Source organism: Manis pentadactyla, chromosome 12, assembly GCF_030020395.1.
Source record: "Manis pentadactyla isolate mManPen7 chromosome 12, mManPen7.hap1, whole genome shotgun sequence".
NCBI lineage: Eukaryota > Metazoa > Chordata > Mammalia > Pholidota > Manidae > Manis > Manis pentadactyla.
This window is the reverse complement of record NC_080030.1, coordinates 57,758,000-57,784,722: the sequence shown is the minus strand read 5'-3', so window position 1 is coordinate 57,784,722 and position 26,723 is coordinate 57,758,000. Positions and strand designations below refer to the sequence as shown.

Genomic DNA, 26,723 nt, shown 5'->3' with positions numbered 1-26,723 from the left:
TATCCATTCTACTTATGACTTTTTCATTTCTTCTTAGACCTTTAGTTTTTCACTTAACTTCTTATACTATCACTTTTTCCTCTTTTCAAATACATCTGTATTCCTTGCAAGTCAGTGAGAGGTCTAATTGATGAATAGGTCTCTATAAACCATGAGACATGAGTTAGGACTTGCTAGTAAGGCACCCTATCTGCCCTCCAACTACATACTTCCTACTTCTGTTTTCATGTAGTCAGAAGCATAGCATATTTATACTAGATGTCTTCCAGCAGGAGTAAATTATAAGCAATTGCTTTTATGTGATCTCCAAACAACAGTGCTCTAATTCACGATATATTCTATACATCAGTAAGATACTTCAATTTTAATTCATATATGGTCATATTGGAGGTGTGGTCTGGCCAAAGAAAGATTTGTATTTCATCCAGTAAGATCTATATAACTATTCTGTCCCAAATACAGAGGAGGTACCTAATTTGGGCACCCATTCTGTCTATTCTTAACAGTTTTATCAGTTCAATCAGCACCTTTGTTCCAGGCAATCTGTTATACATTAGAAACATATCAAAGGTAAATTTGCATCACTTCTGTCCTATAAACTCCCTTTAATGGTAAATATATCAAATATGATTGTCTTTATAACATGAAATAAAAGGTGTTTCACAGAACAAAGGTAACTGTTTTCCATCTGTTTGTAGATACTATTGTGTCTTATGTAAGTGCCACATTATTGAGTCAGTTGGACTTTGACCAAATAATTAACAAATAAGTAGTTCATTACTGATTAGTTTATCAACCTTGGGGAATTTAACTTCAAACAATATTTTTGAGAGACTTATAATTAGCAATCATTTAAAATGTTTTTTTTTTATTTGTCATTTGTAATATCAAAGATTAAAATTAAACAAAATGTGACAACCTCCGTATCCCTTCTCTTAACAGTAACCACTTGATTATAAAAGTAGTTTTAATTTCCTACTGCATGTTAATAGAATATTCAGATTTAGTCCATTAAGAGTAGATATACTACAATACAAAAAAAAGAAAACATGAATGCTTTGTGATTTTTTTAATGTAAGAGTATTAGACAAAATAATTTGGATGTACAAAGTCTGAAAAAGATCTGAAAATTTAAAGTCATTTCTTTAATTTTAAGAATATCTGCATTAAGTGATCAGTAACAAATATACCACTATTTCAGGTAGCATGAGATCTATATATTTTGAAAAAAGTAAACTACTCTATGTTGAAAACAGTGTCACTATTAACAGTCATGGTCTTTGTGTTATGGGATTTTTGCCTGTTAAATTTACCTTGAGGTGGTAGAGCTTAGGGTTATTAATGCTCTGGGCCAGGTAACATTTGATACAAACCTGGATTGACCACCATTTCTTCTAGAGCATCTCAAAACAACTTTCAGTGTGAAGATAAAACTCACTATTACCACCTGATTGGAAAGCAGATTTCCCTCCAAATCACTAGCATAGGAAACTAGATGGCTTCCAATTATCTTAAATGTCAATAGAATTCAGTCATAAACCTCTCAATTCCCATCAATACTGCTCTCTTCAAAGGCTGTAGCTATGTTTGCAGGAGCCTCAAATCTCTTTACTCTGCTTACTCTGAGCACAAGCAGACAAAGTCACACAGCAAATAAAGCTAGAGCTGGGATTTGATTCTCATTTATCTGACCCAAATACCTGTGCTCTTTTTACTACACTACACTGCAACATTTCAGAGTAGCCCAAAAAAGGCCCAAAATATCCTTAATACTTAAAAGTTACCCTTTTAAGTATTAAGAGAAAAGAACAAATTTAGAAATCATTAGTCTACACTACTAAGATAGCCTTTCAAATTTTCTTAGTAAACCTGGGAACCTGATAAACACATTTAGCAAAATAGGTGATGCACCAATGAATGTGATAAAGAGATGCTCTAGATAGTCACAATATACTGTAAAGCTAAGATCATTAATAAAGTGGATATTGACAGGTAAGTTGTTGCTGACTTGTTGATTTTGCCTGAGATGGACAGCCTGTCTTTCTTGTACCATCTCCCAAAGAGTGACACTGTTAGGATAGGCCGGGATGTTCCATTCTTGTTTACCAAACGCCCATCTTTTAGTACCTAAAGAAAAAATCGAGACAAGCATAGTCAGCTTGATTACAATATGTATTATCAGCAGAAGAATGATTTTAAAACTTCAGTAAATGTGTTGAAATCTCTACAGAAGTGATCCTCTAAGATAATGTGGAAATATTTGCTCCCGGAGAGTCCATAAGTCAAGGAAACTGGGGAAATCCTCAAGAAGATATTGCCAAGATAAGTTATGTAAAAAACTCGTCATTTGCAATACTGTATCTCATCTTTCTAGAGGCAATATGTTTATGAAAGGACCTGCAAGGTCTTTAGAGAAAGAACTAAAAAAAAAAAATCAAGAATTGATTATTGTTCATTTGGCTTTTTTTGAGGAAAGCAGGCTCCCTGACTCAGCATGATCTTTAGATAACCAGCCCTATGGAGAAGCACATGGCCTCAAGCTTCCATAGCTTCATGAACATCTTGTCTGTGAATAGTCGGCCCCTTCTGTTGTAATTTTGTGCTCACAAACCAAACTTCTGGTCCATCGCTGGAACTTGAGGGAACACAGCGATGGAGAGCTTTCTTGAGATGACATTTCATTATTCTCTAGCTCAGTGAAACTATATTTAAAAAATGATAATTTGATTGCCTCTTTTAACCATCTTGTGAAGTCAGTTGTGTCTGTTCCTTAGAATTGGTAAACTTCAAGGAAAGTCATGCCATAGAGAATCTATATTTGTGAAACTGCGACTAGCTCCCTGGCCTCCATGAAACCCTGCTTGCCACCAGCCCAATGCCTCTTTCATAATTTTGGGGAGTAACACAATCTATATCTCTTTCTCTCTTTCTGCAAGTGAGCTGGAGTAGATGAAACATGATCCAATTGATAATCATACTGTAAGTGCCTACTTTAAAGAACAGGTGCAATTGCTCCTTTCCCTCTTTCCTTCCATCCAAGAATAAGGGGCCAGGGCCCAGAGATAGGAAACAGCACAGGACCTGAGAATTGTTAAGAGTTGAGACCTACAAATACTACAGAGGTAAGGACTCAACCATTTACTCTTTTGTAACCTTCTCTAACTGTTCCCAATTGCCTGAAGGCACTTAAGATTAAAAAATTTAAAACAGAGAAAGGAGGTAGCTAAGAACTAATTTCTTTATGCTCTCAAGTCCTCATCAACTATCACCCTCCAACTTTATCCAAATATACAAATCTAATGTAATTCAGAGTGACAGTGAAATGGCATTTCTGGCTCTGGAACTCTCACCTGGTCTGTAAAACACTAGCAGTTTTTTTGTCTTTCTCCTGTGAATGAGATGCATTTGTGAGAGAAATGCTCAGCAACTCTCTGGGATAATTCCTCAAGGAGATACATTTCTATGAGTAATGACATGGCAGGTGGGGAATGTCAATATAGTATGTGGAAAATTAGACTGTGTACTCAGTGTCAATGACAGGGCTCATAAGATACTGTGCACCGATAATACCAGACCATATGCTTTCCAAAGCTCACATATATGAATCCTGCTCTCCCTTCTCTCACTTCCTTGAAATAATCCAAGATATTTTCAATTCATCTATGCTTCTCTGCACCAGTCTAACAACCTTTTAACTACTAGATTTCAGTTCCAGACCCCTCATTTCAGATCTGATCATGATTTTCTGTGGTTGGCATTTAAGCCAAGATTCCTGTTCTCTGGGTTTCCCAGCCTTAAGGCTATATTGTATGTTAACTGTTTGTTTCACAGAATTAAATAATTTTTTATAAATATGACATATCCTTGCCTAAGGATATAGGTAGACACAGATATATGAAAATAAGCAATCTACAATTTGAAAGACCTCCTTGCTTAATGTCTTAGATGAAGTACATAAATCCTATTTTTCTTTTATAGAAAACACACTGATTTCGTTCAAGTTACTGGAACCCTGCCACTGTTTGCCATAATTCAGAGAATACATTAAAATTCAGATTGCTGGAGTATACCTATGTGTGTGTGCATGTGCTGTGCACTAGCAGATATAAATCAGCAGTGTATTAATCCTAATTTGTGACCAACTGAATTTGTGAATTGTTATAGACACTATAATTTGTGAAATAAACATCTTATTATCTCCTTGTCTCCACAAGTGATACAATGAAATTTAAAAATCTATAAAAAACATTCTTCAGTGAATGATGCCTCAACCCCACAGGCTCTAGGTATCTTACTGTGCTATTCAAATGAAGCATCATCATTTTAGAATTAGTTTCAGAAAAATCACAAAAGTGGCCACAATTTCCCCCTCCTTCATCTGTGCCTTTTTGCAGTGTGATTTTTATGACTCTTTCCCTTGAGAAAGCTACCGCTGCCCTGAATCTACACTGGCCATGTGTCTTGCTTTTGGTTGAAGAGACATTCACAAACAGGGTACAAGCAGATACTTGAAAAGAATTTGCCCATTGCTTTTCCTCTTGGTGCTCTTGGACTCCTTCAACAAACACGTGAATAACCCCAAGGCTGCTGAAGATGTGAGGCCACAGGGACAGAATGACCTAAGTCACCCCAGCCGTCCAAGACAAGGTAGTCAAAAACCAGCCAGTCCCAGCCAACCCACGGACTAGCGGCAGATGCATGGGTGAGCCCAGCCAAGGTCAACTACACCTGTTCCAGACCGGAAGAACAGCCTGGCTGTGTCCAGTTAACGTTGCCAACCTCAAAATCAGACTCAAGAAATGGTTGTTGTTTAAAGGCACTTAGTTTGAGGAAATTTGCTACAAAGCAAAAATTAACTAATACAATTGCTGTATCCTGCTTTACTTAGCTTCAGAAAACAGATAAAGTGAAAACAATCTTAAAATCCTCCTACCTCAAATTTTCCAGGTGACAGATGAATGTCAGTAAGTAGCACTTCAGGAAAAACATAATTTGTTCCAAATGTGCCACTGAGAGAGAACATGTCAAATCTTGTCAAAGCAGTTTCCACTGGCTTTCCACAAGTTGTCCTATCAGTAGTTTGGCATTTCATCATTGTGCATACCTATGTGGGACAGGTGCGAATAAAATGCAAGATTTTGTATCTGAGTTACTTATATTTGAACTGTTGACCCAGTTATTAACCAACACAAAGTACACATTTTCTCCATTTGGTAGATTTAGATGATGTTTCTTGAAATCGCCTGCTTTATTGGAAATGGCAAATGACCTGAGAACTGACCCCACTTCCTGGGTAACAAGTAGATCAAAAGAAAGAAGTCAGTTTAGAAAATTAGATTTAAGTCATTTAGTGGCATGTCAGAGAATGGCATTTGGCCCAAGAGAGGGGAGGTCTTCAGCAAACAGTAGTACTAAAGCTAAAATAATGATTAAGATGTTGACCATCTCTTTTTTCATATTCTTTTCTTTAGAAGGCAGTGGGCATAGGGTATAAGAAAATATAAATGAATAGCCAACATTATATAGAAAGTTAGTATTTTAAATATTTATCATGGAAGGGAATAAAATGAACAGGACATGATTTTAAGAGAAGTTAAGATAAAAGTGGTATCCCTACTCACTGTTGGTTTTAAAAGTTAAAACAAGACTGTGCAGATATGTCAGTAAAGTTACTTAAGGAGTCTCACTGGAGTTCACTAAAATATATAAACTAGTTCATTTGTCAAATTGAAAATCACAATGGTCAGATTAATAATATTTTTTTAATATGCTCAAAGGAAGAAATCAGATTATGCTTAACTCCCATTGTTAATATAATACAATTAATCCCAAAGTGTGTGTGTGTGTGTGTGTGTGCACGTACGCATGCATGCATGCATGCAATATTGGCAATGCATGGAGTTATGACAAGAAAAAGCACTTGGTTCCCTGGGGCAAATACGAAAATTTAACCCTAAATTTACTGACATCTAAACACTCCCTTTCACTTGAGCTGAGATTACCTGCCAGTACTCTTGCTGCCTTCGGCCGTGAAGTCCTGTAAAAGCGCCTAGAACATACACTTCATCCTTTTCCTTTCCTGCCATTCTGTAGCTTAAATGGCAGCAGAGATCTTCTTGACAGACTGTAAGGTTTCCTTCATTTTCAAAAAGTTCTGTGAAGTTGAACCTATCCTGGGAAACCAATCCCCCAAAAATGCTTTTCTGTACTGGGAATGGCTTGATAGTCCTGGCATAGACGCTCCAGTTCACAGCCGGTGGGTAGTCAGGAGAGGCTCGGGGATGCGAGTCCAGTTCTGCGAGGACGAGACTTCCCGTGCCGGATGCCATGTTATAGTAGAACTCTTTGGGAGAATGTGGTGCATAGATACCGCTGCCTGTGAACAGAAGATGAGTCTTCTTAAAACAAAAACAAAATCAACACTACCATTAGAATTGGGCATGTGATCATGTCACCATAGTAACCACAGTGAGACAGGAACACAGGCTTGTAGCTACAATGGACACTAAGTACTTCTCTTATTCTCTGTTGGAGGTAATTAAAATAGATGTTCAAGGGTCTCAAAATGTCAATAAGCTTTGACTATAATAGGATAATTTATTAGCAGGATGGAAAATTAAACCAAATATAAGAATCTCTGTATTTGGGAGTTCCTGAAAGGTAGGGAAAGGCGATGCAGAATTTTCTCCTGTTGCCCACTGTGGTGGTTTTCAAATGTGTCCAAACTTCCTTCAACATTCAACTTTCTCTCCAAGAGGTAGATCTAATTCCCTTCCCTTTTAGTGCTGGATGGACTCAGTGATTCACTTCTACTGAACAGGACACATGGCAGAAGTGATGCTGTGTGACTAGTCATAGACAATGATGTAGTTTCTCCTCCCTCCTGCCTTGCTTTTGCCCTCCCTCTTCTCACTTGCTCTGGATGAAGTCAGATGCTGTATCATGAGGAGACATTATATAGCTCTCTGGAGAGACCCAACTGGCAAGAAATGGAGGTGTCCTGCCAGTAGCCCCTGGAAAACTAAGGATCCTGTCGACAGCCACACGAGGCAGCTATCTTGGAAGTAGCTCTGCCAGTGACAGTCAAGACTACAGGTGACTACTAGCCCACTTACAAGCTTGATGTATCCTGAAGAGACGTGCCAAAGCAGAACCACCCAGCTGAGCTGGCCCTAAATTCCTGATCAGCAGAAAATGTGAAACAATACATGTGTGTTATTTTAAGCCACTTTTACTATTTTCCCTTTTAGGATAATTTGTCACACAGCAACATGTCAATAGCACATTCCTCTGTCCTTCACCAGTGTTAGAGCAAATCTTGTTCCATGCTTTGTCACTTACTAGCTGGTAGCCTTTGGCATGTTATTTGCATTCCCTGTGTCACAATTTTCTAATCTATAAAAGTGAGATGACAATCCTCATCTCATGAGTTGTGAGATAAATGAAATAATACACAAAAAGAACCTAACACAAACACAGCTATCGGAATCAAGCCCTAGCCTTTCTTTTGTTGTGAAAGGATGACAAACATAGTGAGGAGTCACAACATAGAAGCAAAAAATTATTACAAGTCCTATCTGAGGCATTAGTCTCTCTGCATTTAGAAGTATAATGTGCAAACCTCGTTTGGTTGTGAATTACCTGTCATTTTTAGCTCAACATTATGTGTATCGGCTGCAAGAAGATTAACTCTCATTCCCACAGCCCAAGCTGAGTGGAATTCAATAGCTGTCAAAAAGGGCAAAACATTCATCCAAGCTGTGGGGAACAGGATGGTGTCCACCTGGAAATCTTCTACCAGGGTAATGGCAGGATCATGGAAGAGTATATCGAAGCACGTGAAAATGCCAAACCTTCCAAATGTGGTGTTGAAAGTCACCAACTCTGGCTTTTTAGGGACGTCAAACTGAGGCTCTGAGTAGAGGTGGTACTATGACAAATGGAGAGGATAAAATCAGAAAAGGTTTGTTTATTGCAAAGATGACTCATTAAAGCCCTTGGAAGTTAGTAATAGACTTGGTTATGGTCAACAAGAGGAAATCTATAGGAAGTGAATCTGATTGTTAGAAGTAAATTTCCAAGGCAAATGTGGACAAATACAGTCTCTCTCTCTCCCTCCCCCCCCCTCCCGTCCCCCACCTGCTCTCTCTCTCTCTCTCTCTCTCTCTTTCCCTCTCCCTACTTGCCTCCACCCTCACTTGGGAGCCAATCACCTTCACATAAATTCCAAAGACTATGTTCCTTAGAGGATCAAGATGTAGGTTTGGTGGCCAGGAGTGGTTGAGGAACAGTCTATCTCTTTGAAACCAGTTTAACAAAGCATTTCCTTCCAACAAAGGCTTATTTTGGAAAGATAGGAGTGATGCAATGTTGGGCACTTGCATCATGTAAGTGTAAAGTATAAAATATTTCATATGAATGGATGTTTTCAAGGGATTGTCTCTGGAGAAAGCTATTCAATCTCTATAATTTGGAGAAAATAATACTCCTTCAACACGATAAAAAGATAATTCAATGAAACTAAAATAGCACAGAGTGGAGCTTCTTCTTTTTATTATTGAAGTATAGTTGATATATCATATTATATTCATTTCAAGTATTCAACATACTGATCCAACAGTTATCTACATTATTATATGCTCACTCCAACTAGTATAGCTACTACCTGTCAACACAGAGAGATGTTACAGGATTATTGACTATATTCTCTATGCTGTACTTTCATCCCTGTGACTAAATTGTATTATAATTGAGATTTTATGCCTCTTCATCCCCTTCACCTTCACAAAAAGAAGAGAAGAAAAGGAACTTCCAATTCTCTTCACTATTTTTGTTTCATTGAATTATATCCTGTGTTGGAGGAATATTATCCAGGCTAAGGAATATAGTCATAAGAAATTTTCTTTTTTCTTTAGTGTGGAACATCATTTAGATGTTTAATCACCTGAAAAGGCTATTTATTGCTTTTTATATACCTTCCTTATGAGCCTAATCCTTTAATAATTAATTGAATTCATAATTATGGACTTAACACTTTGTATCTGACTGTACCAGATGTTGAAGAGTCTCTCATTCTTAATTTTAAATAATCATGTATAAATTTCTGTTGCTTTCTAAAATTTTGAAAACACATTAGATTAACTAAATATTCTTTATGGAAATCAGTAATTTCTTCTTCTTATATATTACTGAATTTATTTTATAAAATTTAATTAGTAAGCCAAGATAGCATTTTCAAATTCAGATGAAAACATCCTTTGCTTTATACTGTAAACTCCCTGCAAGGTCAAATAAAGTGCCCCCTACCTGATGAATTTTGGGAAAAGTTACAAAGTGAAAAAAACAAGTCAGTCAATGAATTAGTTAAACATCACCCTAATTGCCAGCAAACAGTAAAGTGGACATTAGGGAGAGTGCCACCAGGAGCCTGCCTTCACTCTCCATTTCTCCCATTATCCAAACTGGCATAGCCCTCCAGAAAACAAAGCATGAGTTTTCAGAGCGGTAACACCAAAACCAATCCACTGCCAATGGATTGGCTCTTGTTGGACCCATTAGGGAGGAAAGAGAAAAAGGAAATCTCTGTGCTCAGGATTTTCAACAGGATAACTTCTCCCAGAAGAGAACTGTGGACCCATATTTATTACCTTCAACCAAAGGACCCTGTGCTCAACCTCCACTTGAGGATCAAGATGTAGGTTTGAAGGCCAGGAGTGGTTAAGGAACAGTCTATCTCTTTGAAACCAGTTTAACAAAGCATTTCCCACCAACAAGGGCTTATTTTGTAAAGATAGGAGTGATGCAATATTGGGCACTTGCATCATGTAAGTGTAAAGTATAAAATATTTCATATGGATGGATGTTTTCAAGGGATTATCTCTGGAGAAAGCTATTCAATCTCTATAATGTTGAAGAAAAAAAATTTCAAAAGTTTCTTCAAAGCTGAGGAAGCTTTCTTTTTTGTTTCTAGTATCAGGGATTCAAGGAAGAATAATGTGCACTATTGTCCTTTGAATCCCTGATACCTAGGAACAAAAGATGTGCACTAAGTGTCTGTTAATAGAAAAGAGGTGCTCCAGTGTCTCATCCAAAGTAATTTCAGAGACTTTTTCGAGCTTTCAAAATTGCTATTGAAAATGAATGTTTTATTTAATTCTCCCTGATTCCTTCAGGTAAACTTGAAAAACTAACCTAGTCTAATACAATAATTAGGGCCATCTTAACAAATAGTCTGCAAAGTAGGGAATGCCAAGGGATGGGAATTAAAATTCCCCTCTACGTTTCTGCCTAAAAAATAAAAAAGAAATTGAACTTTTAGTAGTGTTTTAACAATGGATCAACAAAGGTACTCTTATTCAGTCCCTATGTCAGAGGTCAGAGGACACAATGGTCTCTGAGGTACCCTGAGGGGAGACTGAGAGCTCCTCAGCTCACACAGGACGACCACAGGTTCCTGACTAGTGGGCCCACATTCAGTGCACTGCGCCATCCTGCAGTTTACATGAGCCTGGTTCAGAGGATGGAACTACTATGCTACCAATTTAACTAAATTAGCACTTACAAAATGGGAGAATAGCTAGCAATGATGCTTGCAAACAAAGTGCATTTAATAATGATACTAATAATTCAAACAGTCTTGAAGATAAGAAAATGGAAGACCTTATATTTCTATTTCCAATTTGAAACACATTTTGAGAACATGTAAGTTTAATTATATCTGAAGAGAAGTTTCCCCAAAGAGGCTTTGTGTCAAAAGCCACAAGCTTATGAAGAAAATTTTTGAAAGTTATGTATCTTATTTATGAACACAAAAATAAATATAGATATATTGAGGATTCATGTTAAAATTTTTTTCTGACAGGGGACTATGATCTAAAACATTTGACAATTATTGGCTTAATATCACTCCTCTTGATTAACATTTCTATTTTAACTGGGAGTTGCAGGAAATAATTTTTCTACACAAAAGATTTTGAAGTGGCAATTTAAGATGCTTAGAAAAAAATATGGGAGGAAAAGAGGAAAATTCACACTGACATCATATCTCCATTTAAAAGGCCAGGCTCTCTCCCTGACCAGTTTAATATAAAATTATGGCTTATGGTTATTTTACTCTTTCAGTTCAGAGTTTAAAGTAAAAATGCTGGAGCGGAGCCAAGATGGCGGCGTGAGTAGAACAGTGGAAATCTCCTACCAAAACCACATATGTCTATGAAAATATAACAAAGACAACTCTTCCTAGAATAAAGACCAGAGGACACAGGACAACATCCAGATCACATCCACACCTGCGAGAACCCAGCAGCTTGCAAAGGAGGTAAGATACAAGCCCTGGCCTGGCGGGACCCGAGTGCCCCTCCCCCCAGCTCCCGACGGGAGGAGAGAAGTCCGAGTGGGGAGGGAGAGGGAGCCCAGGACTGCTGAACACCCAGCCCCAGCCATCCGCACCAGAGTGCAGACACAGTGCATGCATGGGGTCCTGGATACTAGGGAAACAGGGCAGCAGGACCGGTGAGTGGGTATCGGAGGCCGGCGCCGGAGAACAAAAGAAAAGAGAGTGGCCATTTTTGTTGTTGTTGTTGTTGTTGTTGTTGTTTTGTTTTGGCGAGTGCTTTTTGGAAGTCTTAAAGGGGTAGGGCGGGACACTTAGTCCAGAGGTAGGGAATCCGGGGATCTCTGGGCACCCTAACCCCTGAGCTGCAGGGAGCAGGGAGGCCCCTTACAGAGATAAATTGCCCCCCGGCCACTTCTCCTCCAATGCGACTCCACCATTATGGAGAACCAGCCCGAACCAGGCCACGCCCACAGCAACAGCGGAGATTAACTCCATAGCAGCCGGGCAGGAAGCAGAAACCCTGTCTGCGTGCAGCTGTGCAGCACAAGCCACTAGAGGTCGCTGTTCACCCAGGAGAGGAGGGCCAAAAAACCAACAAGAAGGGAAGATCTTCCAGCCATCACTCGTCCCAGCTCTGCAAACTATTCCTATCACCATGAAAAGGCAAAGCTACAGGCAGACAAAGATCACAGAGACAACACCAGAGAAGGAGACAGACCTAACCAGTCTTCCTGACAAAGAATTCAAAATAAAAATCATAAACATGCTGACAGAGATGCAGAGAAATATGCAAGAGAAATGGGAAGAAGTCTGGAGGGAGATCACAGATGCCAGGAAGGAGACTACAGAAATGAAACAAACTCTGGAAGGGTTTATAAGCAGAATGGATAGGATGCAAGAGGCGATTGATGGAATAGAAACCAGAGAACAGGAACGCATAGAAGCTGACATAGAGAGAGATAAAAGGATCTCCAGGAATGAAACAATATTAAGAGAACTGTGTGACCAATCCAAAAGGAACAATATCCATATTATAGGGGTACCAGAAGAAGAAGAGAGAGGAAAAGGGATGGAAAGTATCTTGGAAGAAATAATTGCTGAAAACTTCCCCAAACTGGGGGAGGAAATAATCAAACCGACCACAGAAATGCACAGAACCCCCAACAGAAAAGATCCAAGGAGGACAACACCAAGACACATAGTAATTAAAGTGGCAAAGATCAAGGACAAGGAAAGAGTTTTAAAGGCAGCTAGAGAGGAAAAGGTCACCTATAAAGGAAAACGAATCAGGTTAACATCAGACTTCTCAACAGAAACCCTACAGGCCAGAAGAGAATGGCATGATATATTTAATGCAATGAAACAGAAGGGCCTTGAACCAAGGATACTGTATCCAGCACGACTATCATTTAAATATGATGGCGGGATTAAATAATTCCCAGACAAGCAAAAGCTGAGGAAATTTGCTTCCCAAAAACCACCTCTACAGGGCATCTTACAGGGACTGCTCTAGATGGGAGCACTCCTAGAAAGAGCACAGCACAAAACACCCAACATATGAAGAATGGAGGAGGAGGAATAAGAAGGGAGAGAAGAAAATAATCTCCAGACAGTGTATATAACAGCTCAATAAGTGAGCTAAGTTAGGAAGTAAGATACTAAAGAGGCTAAACTTGAACCTTTGGTAACCACGAATTTAAAGCCTGCAATGGCAATAAGTACATATCTTTCAATAGTCACCCTAAATGTAAATGGACTTAATGCAAAGGACACAGAGTAATAGAATGGATAAAAAAGCAAGACCCATCTATATGCTGCTTACAAGAAACTCACCTCAAACCCAAAGACATGTACAGACTAAAAGTCAAGGGATGGAAAAACATATTTCAGGCAAACAACAGTGAGAAGAAAGCAGGGGTTGCAGTACTAATATCAGACAAAATAGACTTCAAAACATAGAAAGTAACAAGAGATAAAGAAGGACACTATATAATGATAAAGGGCTCAGTTCAACAAGAGGATATAACCATTCTAAATATATATGCACCCAACACAGGAGCACCAGCATATGTGAAACAAATACTAACAGAACTAAAGGGGGAAATAGACTGCAATGCATTCATTTTAGGAGACTTCAACACACCACTCACCCCAAAGGATAGATCCACCGGGCAGAAAATAAGTAAGGACACAGAAGCACTGAACAACACAGTAGAACAGATGGACCTAATAGACATCTATAGAACTCTACATCCAAAAGCAACAGGATATAGATTCTTCTCAAGTGCACATGGAACATTCTCCAGAATAGATCACATACTAGCCCACAAAAAGAGCCTCAGCAAAATCCAAAATATTGAAATTCTACCAACCAATTTTTCAGACCACAAAGGTATAAAACTAGAAATAAATTCTACAAAGAAAACAAAAAGGCTCACAAACACATGGAGGCTTAACGACACACTCCTAAATAATCAATGGATCAACGAACAAATTAAAATAGAGATCAAGGAATATATAGAAACAAATGACAACAACAACACAAAGCCCCAACTTCTGTGGGACGCAGCGAAAGCAGTCTTAAGAGGAAAGTATATAGTGATCCACGCACACTTGAAGAAGGAAGATCAATCCCAAATGAATAGTCTAACATCACAATTATTGAAATTGGAAAAAGAAGAACAAATGAGGCCTAAGGTCAGCAGAAGGAGGGACATAATAAAGATCAGAGAAGAAATAAACAAAATTGAGAAGAATGAAACAATAGCAAAAATCAATGAAACCAAGAGCTGGTTCTTCGAGAAAATAAACAAAATAGATAAGCCTCTAGCCAAACTTATTAAGAGAAAAAGAGAATCAACACAAATCAACAGAATCAGAAATGAGAATGGAAAAATCACGACAGACTCCACAAAAATACAAAGAATTATTAAAGACTACTATGAAAACCTACATGCCAACAAGCTGGAAAACCTAGAAGAAATGGACAACTTCCTGGAAAAATACAACCTTCCAAGACTGACCAAGAAAGAAACACAAAAGTTAACCAAACCAATTATGAGCAAAGAAATTGAAACGGTAATTTAAAAACTGCCGAAGAACAAAACCCCCGGGCTGGATGGATTTACCTCGGAATTTTATCAGACACATAGAGAAGACATAATACCCATTCTCCTTAAAGTTTTCCAAAAAATAGAAGAGGAGGGAATACTCCCAAACTCATTCTATGAAGCCAACATCACCCTAATACCAAAACCAGGCAAAGACCCCAACAAAAAAGAAAATTAAAGACCAATATCCCTGATGAACGTAGATGCAAAAATACTCAACGAAATATTAGCAAACCGAGTTCAAAAATACATCAAAAGGATCATACACCATGACCAAGTGGGATTCATCCCAGGGATGCAAGGATGGTACAACATTCGAAAGTCCATCAACATCATCCACCACATCAAAAAAAGAAAGATAAAAACCACATGATCATCTCCATAGATGCTGAAAAAGCATTTGACAAAATTCAACATCCATTCATGATAAAAACTCTCAGCAAAATGGGAATAGAGGGCAAGTACCTCAACATAATAAAGGCCATATACCATAAACCCACAGCCAACATTATACTGAACAGAGAGAAGCTGAAAGCTTTTCCTCTGAGATCGGGAACAAGACAGGGATGCCCACTCTCCCCACTGCTATTTAACATAGTACTGGAGGTCCTAGCCACAGCAATCAGACAAAACAGAGAAATACAAGGAATCCAGATTGGTAAAGAAGAAGTTAAACTGTCACTATTTGCAGATGACATGATATTGTACATAAAAAAGCCTAAAAACTCCACCCCAAAACTACTAGAACTGATATCGGAATACAGCAAAGTTGCAGGATACAAAATTAACAAACAGAAATCTGTAGCTTTCCTATACACTAACAATGAACCAATAGAAAGAGAAATCAGGAAAACAATTCCATTCACAATTGCATCAAAAAGAAAAAAATACCTAGGAATAAATCTAACCAAAGAAGTGAAAGACCTATACTCTGAAAACTACAAGTCACTCTTAAGAGAAATTAAAGGGGACACTAACAGATGGAAACTCATCCCATGCTCCTGGCTAGGAAGAATTAATATCGTCAAAATGGCCATCCTGCCCAAAGCAATATACAGATTTGATGCAATCCCTATCAAATTCCCAGCAACATTCTTCAATGAACTGGAACAAATAATTCAAAAATTCATATGGAAACACCAAAGACCCCAAATAGCCAAAGCAATCCTGAGAAAGAAGAATAAAGTAGGGGGGATCTCACTCCCCAACTTCAAGCTCTACTATCAAGCCATAGTAATCAAGACAATTTGGTACTGGCACAAGAACAGAGCCACAGACCAATGGAACAGACTAGAGAATCCAGACATTAACCCAGACATATATGGTCAATTAATATTTGATAAAGGAGCCATGGACATACAATGGCGAAATGACAGTCTCTTCAACAGATGGTGCTGGCAAAACTGGACAGCTACATGTAGGAGAATGAACCTGGACCATTGTCTAACCCCATATACAAAAGTAAACTCAAAATGGATCAAAGACCTGAATGTAAGTCATGAAACCATTAAACTCTTGGAAAAAACATAGGCAAAAACCTCTTAGACATAAACATGAGTGACCTCTTCTTGAACATATCTCCCCGGGCAAGGAAAACAACAGCAAAAATGAAGAAGCGGGACTACATTAAGCTGAAAAGCTTCTGTACAGCAAAAGACACCATCAATAGAACAAAAAGGAACCCTACAGTATGGGAGAATATCTTTGAAAATGACACATCCGATAAAGGCTTGACGTCCAAAATATACAAAGAGCTCACAGGCCTCAACAAACAAAAAACAAATAATCCAATTAAAAAATGGGCAGAGGAACTGAACAGACAGTTCTCCAAAAAAGAAATCCAGATGGCCAACAGACACATGAAAAGATGCTCCACATCACTAATTATCAGAGAAATGCAAATTAAAACTGCAATGAGGTATCACCTCACACCAGTAAGGATGGCTGCCATCCAAAAGACAAACAACAACAAATGTTGGCGAGGCTGTGGAGAAAGGGGAACCCTCCTACACTGCTGGTGGGAATGTAAACTTGTTCAACCATTGTGGAAAGCAGTATGGAGGTACATCAAAATGCTCAAAACAGACTTACCATTTGACCCAGGAATTCCACTCCTAGGAATTTACCCTAAGAATGCAGCAATCAAGTATGAGAAAGATCAGTGCACCCCTATGTTTATCGCAGCACTATTTACAATAGCCAAGAATTGGAAGCAACCTAAATGTCCATCAATAGATGAATGGATAAAGAAGATGTGGTACATATACACAATGGAATACTACTCAGCCATAAGAAGAGGGCAAATCCTACCATTTGCAGCAACATGGATGGAGCTGGAGGGTATTATGCTCAGTGAAATAAGCCAAGTGGAGAAAGAGAAATACCAAATGATTTCACTCATCTGTGGAGTATAAGAACAAAGGAAAAACTGAAGGAACAAAACAGCATCAGAATCACAGAACCCAAGAATAGACTAACAGGTACCAAAGGGAAAGGGACTGGGGAGGATGGGTGGGTAGGGAGGGATAAGGGCGGGGAAGAAGGAGGGGGGTATTAAGATTAGCAAGCATGGGGGTGGTAGGAGAAAGGGGAGGGCTGTACAACACAGAGAAGACAAGTAGTGATTCTACAACATTTTGCTATGCCGATGGACAGTGACTGTAAAGGGGTTTGTAGCGGGAACCTGGTATAGGGGAGAGCCTAGTAAACATAATATTCTTCATGTAAGTGTAGATTAATGATAACAAAAAAAAAAAAAAGAAAGAAAGAAAAGGGGGATTACTCCCTGATAGGATAAAACTAACTGTAAATCAACGATTAATACATGCTTTAAATATCCTTAATTTTGATCACTTAAAGGGTGTCAGATAATCGGCTATGGAGGTACATTTTTCTGATAATATTCTTTTCTCTTAAAAAAAAAAAGCAGTTCCTGTGTGGTGACCTCCAATGAGTTCTACACAATGGTATAAAGGGCATATCAACGTGTGAGCAAAGGGTCTGTTTGTGTTTATACAGAGGATGAAAGCCTAATTTGGCTACCCAGAAAATGAACTAAGATACGATATGGAGAAGAACTTCCAACATCAGCACTCTCTGGAAGACTCATACCAGAAGATGATCATCAAAAACCTCAACAAAGATCCAGGCGATGCTGCAGTTGTAGCTGCATTCATCCCACCAGTTCCTGGACTTGCCATTGGAATGAAGAAGGAGATATCTAAGCTGGCCTGTGCATACAGTAAAACAACAAATTTGACTGGATCTATACTGTTGGAACTCAACCAAGAATTAGGAGAAGTGCAAGTTGTAGCGCTCCAAAATCTTACAACTACAGACTATCTACCATTAAAAGAACATATGGAATGTGAACAGTCCCCAGGAATGGGTTGTTTTAATTTGTCTGATTTCTCTCAGACTGTTCAAGTTCAGTTGGACAATATCCACCATATCATAGATAAGTTTTCACAAATGCCTAGGGTGCCTAACTGGTTTTCTTGGTTTCACTGGAGATGGCTGGTAATTATAGGTCTGCTTGGTTATGTAACTGTATTCCTATTATGTTAATGTGTGTACGCAATTTAATTAGTAGTTTAAAACCTATACATGCTGAAGTACTCTACAAGAAGATATGTCAAAGAAATAATCAATCTTCCCATGTTTTCTTCCGTCTGCTACTCCTATAGCTTTTCTTCTTCCTTCCTAATTACAACCCTTAGTTAGAATTCATGCCTCAAATCGAATTTACCGAGTATCATAATTCTTCCAAATGATAAAGATACCTCAAGACAAATACTAGGCATAAAAGCCACAGGGCATAAATCTTCAAAGAAGTAAAAAGCTAACCTTTTCAAACAATATTGCCTCTCTCTCACTTACCAACTTTACATTTCCCTGTATGGCCCTGGAAGATGACTGGTTAGCCAGAGACGGGTGAGATTCCTCAAGGGAGGAACAACCTAAGACAGGCACAGTCGCAGGGGGGCCATCAGGTGAGAAATTGGGGAACAGAGGTGAGGCTTAGAATCTCACCCCCCTGTTTTGAGAGAAATCTTCTGCATCCGTGGATGTTTTATTGCCCTTTTCTAGCTTGGATTAACACTTTGTCTAGAGGCACACACCTGATCATCTACATTTGCTCTATTACAGCACTAAACTATGTTTTCTACCTTTATCTTGCATCTACCTACCACTTCAGCATTTTATTTAAAAAAATAAAAATAATAATAATAATAATAAGGGAGAAATATGGGATTCACATATAAATCAAGTATAAAAATCAAACAAATATTCATATTTGACCTGATTGTTTATAGTTCATAATGCGTGATCAAAATCGAAAGTTTCTGTGATGACTGCCCTTGTACTGTTCACTATGTAACTTATTCATTATGTAAGAATTTGTTCTCCATGTAAGAACTTGTTCGTTACGCTTCAGAAGATTGGAGACTGACGAGAATTAGGCTTGGGGTGGATTAATGATTGTGCATTGAGCATTGAGTCCCCTACACAGTATTTTATTGTTGTTAACAACCATTTGATCAATAAATATGAGAGATGCCCTCTCAAAAAAAAAAAAAAAAAGTAGAAATGCTATGATTTGACCTTAAACCAAAAAAAAGGCTAAATTAGGTGATGTGGAAAATAGAATGATCATTTTTGTGGTCTGATAGGAAACAGAAATTAACTTCCTTGAAACTGATTTATACAATTTGGAAACATCTTTGTATCATTTCAATATTAAATGGTATCCAGATTACATTCACTCTAGTCTGTTTTGTGTCAATATTAAAATTACTTGTTTTATATATAGAAACATTTATCGCAATCCTGGACTATGACAACACTTTTCTAAAAGGTCTTTGCCTACATTTTTTTTCCAGATTAGTTTTTTACTGAAATGTCATTTTCTATACTGCTCATTTGAAAAAAAATTTTTCTGGTAACATATAGGGAATAGGGAATGAAGCTCACACCCCTAAACGCAGGATCCACTGCCCCCAAAGCAGGCTCCATTTCACATATCCAGCCCCTCTTACCTTATGGTAACGTGCCACCAGCTTCCCCTCTTTATCATATACCACATTGGTATTGTATTGATAATAGCCATCAGGAGGACATTTGGAGTCAGAGGAATTACATGGCTTTTTGTCCCCAATATTTGCCAAAACATAGATAGAGCTGTTCTTGGCCAGGCAGCTGAGTCTTGTTTGTACTGGTGTGTGACCAAATCTGAATCAAATTTTAATGAGGACATTTCAATAAATCAGACAGAGAAAGATAAATATTGTATGATATCACTTATATGTGGAATCTAAAAAAAGTCCTACTCATAGAAACAGAGTACAATAGTGCCTACAAGAAGCTGGGGAGTAGGGAAGTTGGGGACATGTTATTTCAGGGTTCAAACTTGCAACTAGTAGATAAATCAGTCCTGGAGAGCTAATGTACAGCATAGTGATTATAGTCAACAGTACTGTATTACTGTACTGTATTATACACTCCAATATTGCTAAAACACTACACCTTAACTGTTCTCACTACAAAAAAGAAATGATAATTATGTGACATGATAGAGGTGTTAGCTAATGCTATAGTGGTATTATATTGCAATATATGAATGTATCAAATCAACACGGTGTACATCTAAACTTACTAAGTGTTGGTCAATGTCAATTATATCTTTTTTAAAAAGAGAGTTCAACTTAAAAAACTTCTAGTTACTTCATACAGAAATAATAACAGTAAGAGTCAAAGTGTAATGGAAGTCAATATAAAAACTATCCATGAAAAATCATATTTTAAAAGCCACCAATTTTACTTAAACTTGATTAATTTTTCCACATCATATCTACTTTTCTGGCAACTCATTATTCATTTTCCCCTGCAGCACTGGTTGCCCCCTCTCTATTGAATCATTCCATCAGCATGCAAAAATGCTCTAGTACCTCCTATCTTTAAAAAAATAAGATACTCTCTTAAACCCACATGTCCTTCTAAATATAAATAATCCATTTCTCAGCTCCCTCTTAATAGCAAACCTCCTACAAAGAGCTGTCCATCTTGCTGTCTCCAGCCTGTCCTCTCCCATTCTCTTTTGAAGCGCTCAAATAAGTTTTCATTTCTATCATCCCAGCCGACAAACTCTTACTAACACCAGTGGCGATCTGCCCATCTTACTGGATCTCACACTACTTACATGCAGCAGCTGACACAATTAATTACACTTTCTTCCTGGAAACATTTCCCCTTGCTTATTGGGCCACTCTCTCTTTCTCCTACTCACTGGCAGCTCTTTTCATTCTCCTTCGCTGGACCCTCACCTCTCCTGAATCTAAACATTGGAATTTTCTAGATCTCTTCTCTTTTCTAACTCTGTCCATAGGTGGACCCATCATGTTGTTAAAAGCCTTCTGTATTCTGACTCCTGACTTTCCACCTCTAACCCTGACCTTGTTCTTTCATACCAGCCTTGCATATGCAACTGCCTCATTGACACCTCCACCTGGATGCTTAAACTATGATACTCAAAATTGACACCCTAATTTCCATCCCAGACTTGCTATTCCTCCAGTGCTCCCTATATCTATAAATGGCAATTCCCTGTTGCCAGTTGCTCAGACTAAAAACTTGGGAGGCACTCTTGATGCTTGTCTTTCTCTCATATCCCCACACTCTGGCAATAAATCCTGTCACCTTCATATCTAAAACATGTCCATAAATAACCATTTCTTTTCATCTCCACCACTTCCATCCTAGTTCCAGTCCCAGCAGCCCTAAGTAGGATGACTACACTAGCTTCCTAAGTGGTCTGCCCGCTTGGCCACTGCCCTCCTAGTCTTTTCCTAATACAGAGCCAGATGGCCGTTTTGAAACATGAATCAGATAGGTCACTCTGTGGCTCAAAACCCTCCATGCCTCCCCATCTCACCCAGAGGAAAAAACAAAATTCTTATATAGATTTCAAGACCCTACATGATCTATTTCACCCCACAACATGGCACTTTCTGATCTCACCTCATAATCTCTCTCCCTTGCCAGTACACTGATGTCATACTCACTCAAAGCCCCCTTATCAATCCAAATAAAAGAATAACTACAATAGGTCCTATACTTCATCTCACCCAAGCACCCCATTATTCTGATTTCCATACAACATTCTGTACAGTAGGTTAGTTTGTTTACAACTATTTTCCCCCACTAAATATTCATAAGCTACAGGAAGGGCAGAGATTTCCTTATGTGCTGTATCCCCTATTCCTAGAATAGCATCTCACATAGTAAGTGCTCAACACATAATGGTCGAATGAATTAATTAAATGTGATTATTGGGTGATGATGCAAACCTGACTTATGTCAAAATGTTGCAGTTCCTTTTACTGTAAGGTTATGAAAGAGGTATTTACTAACGATATGGGCAAACCTGTCCCCCAACATTCTCTAGCTTCCAAAGCTTGTGTGATCTTTGATTCGCCCATAAATTTGCAACATACGTTGTTTATAACAAGAAATCCAGAATTCAGTGGCTGCTGTGAGAAAAACAGAAGCTGTCCCAGTTCTCAAAAATTCTCTGCATAAAGACTGTCCAGCTATTAGCCTCTCTACTTGCACAAAAGAAAATTTCTCACCGTAAAGAGCACCAGCACAGAACAGGAAGGACGGGAAGATTACACTGTCATGTAGCCTAACACTCTCCTCTTGGTGTAGTTAATCTCTTTAGAGCTAAGAATACCCATTTCCTGATAAACCTTATCTAAGTGTCAGAATAAGCCAGGAATGGCTAAAAAAATGTAGTATCCATAATCCTTCAGCAAAAACATGGCGGAGAACGTTTCAGAAACTTAATTTGTGGTGAAAGAGAGAGAAGGTGTGAGGGTAAGAGAGAGAGAGAGGATTCGAGAGGTGAAGCAGCCCACGCAGAGAAGTGGGCAATCTGGACCTCACTAACTTTGTGTCAGTCACTTCCTCTTAGACAATAGGATTCATATATTAAATATACATAAAAATGTTTAATATAATTTATGTTAGAAAGTTTCTAGATTGCTTTTTTCCTGGGAAAATTAGCTTTATGAGCATAGGAAAGTACAAAGTTTCAAAGCATAAGGTCTTATGATTCACTGAAAAGTACCTAGTGAGGTCTTTCTGCCTGGGAAGCAGATTCTAGGCCAGAGAGACTCCAGGAAATTGAAATATGGTACCTTCAACAGAAACTAGGGAATATCTTCCAAACACAAGCACTATCCTCTTCAGAAATTAATTTATTACTTATATTCAGGAGGTCCTCTTCCTCTTAGTTTCTGATCCTAGTTATACATATCCTGCTTTCTCCAAATTTAATTAAGACATTCAGTTATAAATGACTGTGAAATGGTATCTAAGTGCAATGTTTAAATCTAACAGACACAAAGATGATTTATAACAATAATGCACACCACATACATGATAATTCAGGACCTATCATTTCGCTATGGTGAACATGCACATTTTAAAGAATTGCAGCACTTTTGCAGAAACAACTAGGATAGTGCAAATACCTGCGGGGTTGTTGACATGGAATCCAGTTCACCTGAGGATCTGGGATATCCTCCAGGTAAGGGAAAATTTTTTCCCTGGTAAATGTCCATCCATAAAGTGCATCTTCTGGAGTCACAATGATTTGGGCACCCTGTTCAGAACAAGTCAAATCAAAATCATTTCTCCGTGTGTAACATAGGCAATCCAACACTCCAATCTCCCACCAGTTCTCACGTCTCTCCCATAAATTATGAATAGCAGAATTAAAAATACCTGTGCAGCTGCCTGCTTAATCGCTTTCTCCAAAATATCTATATTCTTATTCATAAGGAGCAAGGCATTTTCCTGAGAAACGGGTTTTCCTGTTGCATTTGGCAAAATAACAGCATGTTCATATACTGCAGCTATGAAAGTATCCAGAGCACCGACATGCAGGTTAATTAGGGCAAAAACTGCCACAGAGGTTCGAAAAGACGTGATCATGGTAGCAGTCTGGTGATTTCTGAAAGTGAAAGTAACATTCTGCAGTATATATAGAGGTGTAAACATCTGTGTAATCCATAACTGCCAGTTAATAGGTTCTTATAATCTTATGAACTTTATTGCTGACTAGTTCTGAGGGAAAAACTATGCAGTTCAATGACTACAATAAAGACATATTACAAAGATTACACAGCAGGTATTATTGATAAAATCTGATGCTCATTTAAAAAAAATTCAAATACGGTACAGTTGTATCCTTTTATTACTAGGAAGAAAAGTAACTGAATTAACTCTCATGTGAAAATCATAATACAACAAACATGACGTTTATTAAATTACAAAAGCTAGGTAACAATCTTTTTCTCTTCTGCCGAATGACTTTCCTCATGTTTATTTTTAGGAGAGGAGAAAGATTTGCAAGTGTTTACTACTGGGAAAATGCACTATCGAACAATATCAGGAATCAAATCCACCCAAATGACCCTCTGACTTACCCATGAACGACTGAGACCATCCATGCACGCCATAAAGTGTCTTGTTTGTCCTTAGTGCCAAAGCACTGATCCTCTAGGTGCAGCTCCCTGGCGTTGGGCCAGATAAGAAATCAAGGCCGCTGCTTACAGGGCCCTCAGGGTACTGAGCTTCCTCTCTCCCTCCCTATTCTCTCCTTCCTTCCTTTGGAACTAGAAGGGGAAGTGTCTCAGGCTGATAATCATAAAGATCATCTCTGCTATAACCCAGATAGCATATGACTTTCATTTTTGTTACAGGCAAAAGTTGTATTATATAAATGAGCTTTAAGAATACACATACATTATGTGACCTTTGATGCTTTCCCAGGATATGCATGTTCTCCCTTCCTTGGTCCCAATCCTACCATGCTAGAATTTAGTTTTTGTTTTTTTAATCAGGGCCTCTTGGTAAAAGTCATTCAAATACTTTTAGACAGAATAGTAGAGGAACAATAAATAAAATTCTTCTATGCTTTACACTCATACTGAGATAAAATTCTTAATAAGGCAGAAGTCTAAGATCTATAAACAAGGTCTGCTCATATTTTCTGCTTTGAATATAATTTGCTATTAAAGAAATATCTTCTTACTCCTATAGGATAGAAACTGAAAATAATTTCTAGAAAAATGGTCAAGCTCTTTAGTGGAAAATGTGAAAGGATAGATATTTTCATAAAATTTTAGCAGATTATATATAGATTGTTAGTATGTGATTACACTACATAGTTTGTATATAATTATTATATCAGCATAGGTCATTGGTATGTAACCTATTTCTATATAGTAGATTAGGAGTGCATTTAGAGTTTAGTGAGCATGTAACCCAAATGCTTACAATTTATAGGACATGAATCTGAGGCACAGAGAAGTAGAACGACTTAGAGCAGGGTGTAACTTCTCACTCCTGATTCTAGAATCTTCCCTTTATGCCCAAGACACTATGCATGTGTCTATGCTCTGGTTTAATGTCTGTGTCCAAGTGTCTGAACATTCTAGTCTTTTAAGGAACCCAATTCAAAGTGACCATCTTAAGAATACTACAGGTGAAGCTGCCAATTTCTCAATGCAGTCCGATGCAGTTGATGACTAGTGAAGACTCGTAAGCCCTTCCATCTCTCTAAGAATTATTTCGATCATGATCTACTTTCATGTTACTTAATCTCACCAATTAATAATATTTCATTATTTCTTTTGCTTGAAAGTAGTTGGGTAGGTTCGTGAAGATGAGCTAACAGTCTTTTCTGTTTGAGAAGAGTATCTGTCTGTCATATCTTAATGTCTCCAAATTTCTGAATGGTTTTTCTCTCTTTGTGTCTACAAAAGAGAGAAATGGTGTGAAATAGAGCTTTTTTGGTTGGAGGGGTGAAGAGGAAATGGCTTCTGACATGAAGTCAAGCTGACCATGTCAAGGTCCCTTTTTCTCCTTTGCTGCATTTCAAAATTGGACTATAAAACTTGAGAATCTGAGTAACAAAGGTAATAGCATGGAAGAGTCAGAAATCAGTAAATGAGTAACAATTTAAATATAGAAGAATCCTTGAGATATAAAGAAAAAGTGAATGATCTTTACAGATATCAACCATAGAAGCAGTAGATATTGTTTTAAATCTTCAGAAATAAATGACCAAATTCAGGACATAGAACTCTCAGAGCTTACATTTTTGTGTTCATAAAGGTGATTAAGTAACATTTACTTCTTTAGTTTGACCCAGCTATAAAATAATGTTACATTGTCACAGAGAGATTGATTAATTATAATTCACTAATAGAGCCTCATTCCTAATTTGTGATTAATAGACTTAATTACAAGGGTAAAAAGCTACAATCAATTCAAAATTATTTGGTTAGAGTCATTAGGAAAAACAGTCATTAGCTCAAACATTTGTTTCTAGTTGTAAATCTGATCATCTCTTAGAATAACATTTAATTGAGCTCTGTTCTACATCTTTAATACGAAGAGTAGAAGTGTTGTTTTTGCTTTGTACTGTACTTTCTTGAATTTTTCCCACCTAAAAGTTCAGGTAATCATACCTTCTCTATTGCCTTCACAAGGTTATTTTGAGAGTCAAACACATACCAAGTCCTCTGTAAGATTATGATGTATGATAATAATTACAAAAAGGGATGATAATTACTTAGTAAAACAAAGATCCTGACTACTTAGTACTATTTAATTGTTAGGCCCACACAACTATTATTGTTCAGTTAAACTAATCTAGTCTATTTGGGGTGCTGTCCTGGGGAATTGCTGGAGACAGGATGTGGGACAGGATACCTGGACACCAACTCCTGGATCAGGCCAAGCTGGGCAGGGCAGATGCACGCACATCCATGGGGTCGTGGAGGCACAGTCAAGGCGCCGAAGAACTCAACCACAGGAAGACAAGGAGCAGCTCTGGGCTCTGACACAGGCTGTAGGACTTACTGGTTTGGTCTCTTTCCCAGATATGAAACAACAAGTGGTTGAGAAATTAAGTGTTGGAAATAGCATGTAAAACATTGACAGCATTTCCTCACAGGCAGTAAGGATGACACATCAAAATAAGAAGTAAGAAAAACAGAATAACCTTCTTTTAAAACCATTTTCTCTTGGTACCAAGGGAAGGATGATGCTGTATCCCAAAAAAATACTTAATGGTAAAGAGCAGTGTTTCTCTCTTGCCCCTGTTGGAGTCTGGCTTGTCTTCAGCACGTCAGTCCCAATCAGCCTCTGTGAAAGGAAATGTCTACCTGAGCAGAACCAGCCTGAACTTCAACCATCTTTTGCAG

The 26,723-nt window shown here is 38.1% G+C and overlaps 1 protein-coding gene across 2 annotated transcripts; it reads right to left on the bottom strand.

Moving 5' to 3' along the window:
* Window positions 1–841: 841 nt before the first annotated feature.
* VNN2 (vanin 2) lies at window positions 842–26,382 on the bottom strand. 2 transcript variants are annotated; one of them, XM_036903766.2, is made up of 8 exons: window positions 26,230–26,382; window positions 23,233–23,461; window positions 22,980–23,110; window positions 19,485–19,677; window positions 7,642–7,930; window positions 6,003–6,376; window positions 4,934–5,104; window positions 842–2,127 (listed from the first exon to the last, which is right to left on the bottom strand). In XM_036903766.2, the coding sequence occupies exons 2-8, from the start codon at window positions 23,440–23,442 to the stop codon at window positions 1,936–1,938; spliced, it is 1,560 nt and encodes a 519-aa protein (XP_036759661.2). In that variant the 5' UTR covers window positions 23,443–23,461; window positions 26,230–26,382; the 3' UTR covers window positions 842–1,935. The 2 variants fall into 2 exon arrangements, with proteins under 2 accessions (XP_036759661.2, XP_036759660.2); XM_036903765.2 differs by lacking the exon at window positions 26,230–26,382 and adding an exon at window positions 23,937–24,025.
* Between the last annotated feature and the right edge of the window lie 341 nt (window positions 26,383–26,723).